Here is a 9,002-nt window from a genome sequence, read left to right on the forward strand (position 1 = left end):
AGTGTGTGTGTCTGTTCTTGTTACTCAGCCCATTCAATATCCATCTTTTTTTTTAAAAATCATGTATTGCAGAGGATAGTGGCAGCTATCAGTAGACTATCTTTGAAATAATTCTAACTGCATGTCATTAAAGTTCAATCTTTGCAGTTTTTTAAGGCAAAATTTCTATAAAAGGAAATGTACCATGTGATGAACTTTGATGAATGCATATACCTGTGTAACCCAAACCCCTGTCAAGATGCACAACATGACTAGCACCCACAAAGCCCCTCGAGGCTATTGGTTGTCTGTCTTGGATACGGGTAATGCAGGAGTGACCCAGAATTTAGGATTATTCCTCTCTGTGTCTCTCCTTTCTGAGGTCCCCTTCCTTTCTGGGATGTCCCCAATCTGTCCTCTGGCTCTCCCAAGCAGAAAGACTGTGGGTTTCCTGTTGGCACTCCTGCCGGGCCACATGGCCACAGGCTGGGCCCTGCCTTCAAGCTAAAAGTCACAACATTGTAAATGTGTACCCCATGCTGTTCCTTGGATACCCAGAATGTGTCTAGTTTTTGGTCAATTTTCAGAGCCTTCAGGTAGCTGGGTGGGTTTTACAAAAAAAGAAAAAAATTTTTTAACCAGAGTTTGTTAATCTGTGGAAAGATCAGTCCCATAAGCTCTTATTGACCATTACCAGAAAAGGAACCTTGTTTTAACAGCTTTTGTGTGTAGAATGCAAAAAAGATCTATTTATAAAAGGATAAGTCTTATTCCCATCACATTGTGTTACATTCTGGAAGATATGATGACAGTGCGTCTCTAGCCAAATGGCGTCTGAAGACTGGTTAGTTAATACATCCTGAAGAAATGGTTTCCTAAACTCAGGGAGTATCTTCAGTATTAGATGTGACACGTTTAATTTGATTGTCTGGTGTTTCCTGAGCCTTTCAAAGCACCAGGGCAGGCACAGGCTGTAGGAGGGAGGAGCAAGGTGAGGGTGCAGAAGGCAGTGCGCTATAGCTGCTGGCTAGAGCAGTGGTTCTCAACCTTCCTAATGCCGCGGGCCCTTTAATACAATTCCTGTGGGTCGCAACCCACAGGTTGAGAACCGCTGGGCTAGAGGGAAGGAGGCAGACACATGAACAACTGACCTTGACCCCAGATGGAGTAGAATACTGTCTATGATAGAGGTAAAAGTAGAATATATGGCAGCACCAAGGAAGGTGTGATTAATTCCTGGGGGCACATGACATTCAGGCTGAGTGTGGAAAGAAAGGTTGGATTTCCGCTGGTAGATATGGGAGGCAGTGGCTTCCTGTCTGAGGAACTCATCCGGGATGCTGTCAGAGGTGTTTTGGGAATGGCAAGAAGTCTGAGGTGCTTGGTGGCAGCAGGCAACTCAATTGGGAAAGGTTGGAAAGGTAGGCTGAGACCAGATGGTGAGGGATAAGGAAGCCAGTCAGAAGAGTGTGGACCTTATTTTGGAGGCAGTGAGGAACTATTTACGACTTTTCAGTAAGACTGTGGAATGACTGATGTGTGCTTTGGGGGGATATTTCTGGCAGCAGCGTGGAGGAGGCTGGGGATGGGGAGACCAGAGAGGACACTTTTGCAATTGTCTAGGCAAACCTTACATTTAACCAGTCCTTGCAGCATTTGAAGGTCTTTTTGAAATTTTAAAATAGTTTGCATTTTTCCTTTCCTGCAGTTAAATTTAGAATGTTTAATCAAGAGAGGAAATTAGGTGACAAATTCGTGAATAGCACCCAAGAGATTATAACTTGTGGAAAAAGTACTAGTTCCAGTAACTAAAATCTGAAAGGTTATGATTTAAATAGACATTTAAATAGACTTAACCTGGTCCTTCTGAAACACTTTCCCTCATTTCTCCTTATAATTAAAAACATACATTTGTGAGCTGGTTGCTTAGAATTAAGAGTGTCATCTGCACTCAAGGTGCAAAGAATATTCCCATCTTTGAAGATAATTGGCCCATAAGGACACTTCATCAGTGACATGGGCCTCATTCGCAGGCTGCTTAGTCAAATGAATTGACTAGACTGAAGTTCAGCTTCATTTTTTTACCTGGTATTTCTTGACTTTTCCACCAACCCACACCTGTTCTGGGTAGCATGAAAGATAAGTGTCATCTCTTAGACTTGGAAGTAGCTAGTGCTGATTTAAACAAGTAACACAATAATCCTTTATACCTCCAGGATTAATCACATAAGGACTTACTCCTAAGAAAGTTTCCTTGACAGAGTGTGATTCTCAAAACTTCATTATCTGGGTACACAAAAAAGAAGAACAAGGATGGGCATGAGAGGCCGTTTAGGGAAGTTTGGACATTCAATATCGGCATTTGCTGCTGGCAGGATTCCTGCCACAGGATCTCTGCCCTCAAGAGTCATGTCTATTATATGTGTTACTTTGTATGGCAAAATGGAATTACTCTTGCTAAGCAGCTGACCTTGAAATAAGGCGATCATCCTGGAATATTAATCACATGGGTTCTAAAAATCTGAAGAGAAAAACTCAAATCAATTCAAGGCGGTGGGAGGGGAGAAGGGAGTGGAGAGAGGGAAGGAGGGAGGGGAAGGGGAATGCTTCCAGATAATGGGCACAGTATTAAGGTATTTAGCACCCCTCTGGGGTGCAGGACACAAATGTAAAAGGGACTCACATGCAAATATTGTGACCTAGTTCTTTGTATCCTCAAATTAACCTGAAACAAAAATAAAAATATACATGTTTTTATATATAAGTATATATATATAAAATAAATAAATAAATAAATAAATATATATATAGAGAGAGAGAGGAGGGTAGAACAGTCAGAGAGATTTGATGGAAGAAGAGGCAAGAGAAACTCAAGGCCTCAGCCTTCGAAGATGGAGGAAGGGCCCTCAGGCTAAGAAATGCTGTGGCCTCTAGAAGCTGGGAATGGCCCTGAGTTGAGCTGACAGCTAGCAAAGAACCTGGACGCACAGTCTTGCAACTGCAAGGAATTGAATTCTGCCAACAAGTTAAAGGAGCAAGGAAATAGATCTTCCCCTGTAGCCTCCAGAAAGGAAGGTAGTCCCATGGACACTTTAATGTTAGCCGAGTGAGACCCCCATTGGACTTCTAACCTACAGGACTGTGAGAGAATGAATCTGTGTTGTTTTCAGCTGCTAAGTTTATGGAAGAGTGGGGAACTTTTAGGGGAAAGGAGTGGGGAACCTTCTCGTGTTGGAAGGCTGCATTAATTTAGCTATAATCAAATAAGGCCACAGTCAAGAAACTTCAATTAGATATACTTAAAAATGAACATTATTTTGAAAAATCTATTTATTATGTACTTAATTTCAAAAAATGAAAATTGTTTATTAATTTTAAAGGCAACTAACCAGTTAGTGATTTTTGTTGTGTCTGCTTTTTTGTTGGAAAGATTTAAGTATTTGGTGGCAGCACAGAGGTTAGCAGTTTCAGCTGATCCTCTAGATAGATAATAGCCCTTTATGTCCTTACAGGCATCTTGACTTGTGTGAGGTAGGAGAATGCAGATTCACAGCAATAAGAGGTTGAAAAGCAAGAACGCTTTCCCAGTTTCAGTTGTATCTTTCTTTGTATCAAATGATGACTTTAAAATGTCATCTACTGTCTTAGGTGTCACAATCAGGCAAGAGAAGGTGATCAAGGGTATCAAAATGGAACAGAGGAGATCAAACTTTCACTCTTTGCAGATGATATGATTGTATGTCTGGAAAACCCCAGGGATTCAACTACAAAACTCTTAGAAGTGATCAAGGAGTACAGCAGCATCTCAAGTTACAAAATCAATACTCACAAATCTGTAACCTTTATATATACCAACAATAGTCAAGCTGAAAAAAACAGTCAAGGACTCTATTCTGTTCACAGTAGTGCCAAAGAAGATGAAATATTTGGAAGCTTACCTAACAAAGGATGTGAAAGATCTCTATAAAGAGAACTATGAAACTCTGAGAAAGGAAATAGCTGAAGATGTTAACAAATGGAAAAACATACCATGCTCATGGCTGAGAAGAATCAACATTGTTAAAATGTCCAAACTACCCAAAGCAATATACAATTTTAATGCAATCTCTATTAAAGCACCACTGTCATACTTTAAAGACCTTGAAAAATAATACTTCGTTTTCTATGGAATCAGAAAAAAACTGCGATTAGCCAAGACGTTACTCAGAAATAAAAACAAATCAGGAGGAATCATGCTACCAGAGCTCAGACTATACAATAAATCGATAGTGATCAAAACAGCACGGTACTGGCACAAAAACAGAGAGGTAGATTTATGGAACAGAATAGAGAACCAAGAGATGAACCCAGCTACTTACCATCACTTGATTTTCGATAAGCCAATCAAGAACATTCAGTGGGGGAAAAGACTCCCTATTTAACACATGGTGCTGTGTGAACTGGCTGGCGACCTGTAGAAGACTGAAACTAGACCCACCCACACCTTTCACCATTAACAAAGAAGATAGACTCTCACTGGAGAAAAGATTTAAACTTAAGTCATGAAACTATAAAAATACTAGAAGAAAGTGCAGGGAAAACACTTGAAGAAATTGGCCTGGGAGAATATTTTATCAGGAGGACCCCCCGGGCAATTGAAGCAACACCAAAAATCCATTACTGGGATCTGATCAAACTAAAAAGCTTCTGCACAGCCAAGAGCACAGTACATAAAGCAAGCAGACAGCCCTCAGAATGGGAGAAGATATTTGCAGGTTATGTCTCTGACAAAGGTTTAATCACCAGAATCCACAGAGAACTCCAATGTATTAGCAAGAAAAGAACAAGTGATTCCATCTCAGGGTGGGCAAGAGGCTTGAAGAGAAACTTCTCTGAAGAAGACAGGTGCACGGCCTACAGATACATGAAAAATGCTCATTATCCTTAATCATAAGAGAAATGCAAAAAAACCGCTTTGAGATATCATCTAACTCCAATAAGATTAGCCCACATCACAAAATCCCAAAACCAGACATGTTGATGTGGATGTGGAGAAAAGGGAACACATCTGCACCGCTAGTGGGAATGCAAACTAATATGTTCCTTTTGGAAAGATGTTTGGAGAACACTTAGGGATCTAAAAATAGACCTGCTATTTGATCCTGCAATTCCTCTACTAGGTATATGCCCAGATGATCAAAAATTATTTTACAACAAAGACATTTGTACCAGAATGTTTATTACAGCCCAATTCATAATAGCCAAGACATGGAAATAGCCCAAGTGCCCATCAATCCATCAATGGGTTAACAAATTGTGGTATATGTACACCATGGAATATTATGCAGCCTTAAAAAAGATAGAGACTTTACCTGTTTTATGTTTACATGGATGCAGCTTGAACATATTCTTCTTAGCAAAATATCTCAAGAATGGAAGAAAAAGTATCCAATGTAGCCCCAACTCAGCCCTACTATGAAACCAATTTATAAGCACCCGCACTTCCATATGAATGCCATAACCCAACTACAGCCCAAGAATATGGGGAAGGGGGAGCAGGAAGGGAGGGGAGGAGGGAAGATGGGTGGAGGGAAGGTAATTGGGGGGACCACACCTGTGGTGTGTTTTACAAGGGTACAAGTTAAATCTACTAAGTGTAGAATATAAATGTCTTAACATAGTAACTAAGACAATGTGGTGAAAGCTATGTTAACCAGTTTGAGGAAAGTATTTCAAATTGTACATAAACCCAGCACATTGTACCCCATAATTGCATTAATGTACACAGCTATGATATAATAAAAAAAAATTGGAAAAAAAATGTCATCTACTGAGAGCTCAATCAGTTCCATTTGTAGTTCGTTAGGTACTCTGGTGATATCAACTAGGTGGGCCTGCAATGCTAATTTGAGTATGATATGATTCTCAAAGTCTGTGAACTTTCATTGTATTCTGCAATGAAGAATAGATTAGATCTGCTATAGATTCAGATCTATAACAATTGCATATTTTTCGGATGATTTTCAGGTATCATCCTGCTCATCAGTGACCTTTGTTAACTGGGGAAAATGTTCATTCAAAATTTCCTTTTGAAGAAGAAATCTTTTGAAAATAGCTTTTTTCCTAAATGCTTGGATTTTTTGCCACATAGCATATATAGACTTAGTTTTGCCTCGCAAAGAAATATTCAAGTCATTTGGATTTGACATATCACACAGAAATGCCACATTCCTATAGAAATAATTCACTTGCTGATTCTGTTCTTCATAAAATTTAACTATGTGTTCTTGCAGAGATAAAATTTCGGCTGACACCTGTTCCTGTGATAGCCAACACACTTTAGAATGATACGGCAGATCCACACTGAGTAGCTCATGGTTCAATTTCAGCATGTTAGGAAACTGATGATGCCATGCCGCATTTGCAAATTATAGTTAACAATACTTATAACTTGTTGCAAAGTGTCACTTAAAATAGCTGCTTAAGCACAGAGATTTGGCTGATGTAAGATACAATGAAAAGAAATGAAAGCATCCGGATTTGTTAATACATTTTTTAATCTGTGCAATAAACCTTTCATGTTTTCCTGTCACAAAAGGTGTACCATCTCTACATACACTCTCTAAATTTACCACATTTGGTCCAATTTCGTGACATTTATCTTGAAAGTTGTTGAAGGCATCTATGCCCCATGTTCTGTTTCTCAGAGTGCCCAAAGCAAGCAACTCTTCACAGCAGAAAAAATCTGTTATGACCTGGATACTGTTGCACCAAGTCAGTCGTATCAGTTGATTCTCCAAAGTGATTGAATAATAGATACAGTATTTTCCTTTTGAAGGGCTTCATGGAGTTGTTCTGTTAAGTTGAAGGCTAATTCATGCTAGGTAATCAGTTATGGCTCTCCCTGAAAGAGGCAGTTTGTACTTTGAAACATTATCAGGGGGGCTAAGCACCCTAGAACTTCAACAGTGCATTTTTTCACAATTTCTACATCACTGAATGGCTTCCCTCTTTTTCCTGAGTATATAAGCTCCTCTGTAAGTTGCTTCAGGGGCCTTACTTCTAGGTCTCATTGCTGCTTAAAGAAATTATCTTTGCTTTTGCTTCTTATCTTTTAATTTCTGCAATACAACCTTACATGACTCTCCCTCTGACTTAAAATACTTATGGTCCTTCTAAGTGTATAATACTGACGAGCACTGAATTTCTTTAAGGTTGACACTGCAGAATCACAAAGCAAGAAAATCTTCTTATCTTAGCAGAAACAAGATAATATTGCAATTCCCAATCTTCATTAAAGACTCTGTTTTCTTCCTTTAGTGTTCTCTCAGCCTTCTGATGGGTTGTTAAGTGGACAGAATTAAAAAATACTGTTGAGCTGTGCGACCATTCCCAAATTACACTTCAAACAGAGACGCAGTGCACTGTTGTCAAAAGCGGATAACAGACTGGCGTACTCTACCCCCAGAAACTCTCACCCACCAGGTTCCTGTGGTAGTGGCACCAGCCAGGTAGAAGAAGTTAGAACTCAATCATGATTGTGGCAACTGTCAGCTCTTATGACTTACTAATGTTCTCATTGTGCTGGTCAGTCTGGCAGGGTTATTTTGTTGAAACTTACTTTAAGTATGTTCCTTTTAGAAATAAAAAATATAAAGGACAAAGAAACATGTATTGATAACAATGTAAGGATTGGTTTTGTAAAATTTGGATTTAATCAAAAGGTCACACATGAGGACCTGGTGGCCTTAAGGCCACAGACTCTCCACCCCGGAAAGACAGTGTTATTTATAGAGGGCTTTGTTTCCTCAGAATTCCTTAAATTAGAGTGATCCGAGATGGTGCTGTCAGAACTGCAGGTGCTGACGTCAGACGGTCTGGGTTTGCATATGGGCTTTACCACTTAGGGGCTGTGTCATTTTAGGTGAGTTACCTTCTCTGAGTTTCAGTGTAGCACCTGCAAAATGGAAATAATAATTGTAATAATTGCATCTGGTTCTTAGGGCGGTTGCGGGGATGAACTGAGATAGTGGATGTGAAGAGCTTCTTAGCACAGTGCTTGGTACTGCGTAAGTACTCAGTAGTGTAGGCTGTTATTCGATTTATTTGCAATAAGGAGCCATTTAAAAAATTTTCATGTTTCTTGCCTGCCGTACTGTTTAACACATCATGTTCTTATACTCGGGGTAGAAAACAATAAAAAAGAAAACTGGAATACTGGAATACTGGAATACTCTAGACAATACCTATTTATTCTTAAATTTTTCTGGAAAACACTTACGTATTATGTATTATATAGAACATGTGCAGATAATGTTTCTGAGAGAAACTTATAAAGCTGGAGTATTACGTCACTGTAAAGTAAAACAAAGTGGGAGGTTTGGGGGCTACATCAGTGCTGGGGACCTCATATACCCCGTAAGTTCAGTCCCTGTAGTCAGCAACCCAAGCTGAATGATTGAGTCATTGTCAATATCCAAATCATGTACTGAAAAACATTCCAATTCTATAGTCATGTAATTTTGTAATTCTATACCGTATTACCATAATTTCCATAGTCCTATAATTTTCTTGCCTCTCAAAATGCCCCTTTTCTGTAGGGCTGTGAATATGCTGGTATGTTATGATGATATCCTAATCCCAGAATCAATAGAGGATGAATCTGTCAAAAAAAAATCTGGAAATTCCTGTATCATTTAGCCCAATCAGATGTCTTAGTAAAGGAGGAAAACTCTCTCTTACCATCCTTCTGATCACCCGCCTTGAGGCCATTGGTATTCTAGACTTTGGGACAAGAGCTTAGAACTTTCCTGTAGATACTCCTTGTCTACTGTGTGTTTCTCTACAAAAGGCCGCCGCTGGTCAGCCGCTGCACCTCCTGTGGAATACCCATCCCCAGACTGGGGCTCCCCGAGGACAGGGCCTCTGGGGATGGTCCACTGGTCAGCCGCTGCACCTCCTGTGGAATACCCATCCCCAGACTGGGGCTCCCCGAGGACAGGGCCGCTGGGGATGGTCCGCTGGTCAGCCGCTGCACCTCCTGT

The 9,002-nt window shown here is 40.0% G+C and overlaps 1 protein-coding gene across 1 annotated transcript in view; it reads left to right on the forward strand.

Annotated features, from left to right (window-relative positions):
• Positions 1 to 247: 247 nt before the first annotated feature.
• The window catches only part of BMP6 (bone morphogenetic protein 6), a 131,859-nt gene continuing 123,104 nt past the window's right edge, over positions 248 to 9,002 (forward strand). The window contains exon 1 of the mRNA XM_023512281.1: positions 248 to 302. Within this exon, the coding sequence (XP_023368049.1) occupies positions 248 to 302 (55 nt within the window). The remainder of the gene's footprint in view (positions 303 to 9,002) is intronic.

Source organism: Otolemur garnettii, unplaced genomic scaffold (genome assembly GCF_000181295.1).
Source record: "Otolemur garnettii isolate 467f Iridium unplaced genomic scaffold, OtoGar3 scaffold00026, whole genome shotgun sequence".
Taxonomy (NCBI): domain Eukaryota; kingdom Metazoa; phylum Chordata; class Mammalia; order Primates; family Galagidae; genus Otolemur; species Otolemur garnettii.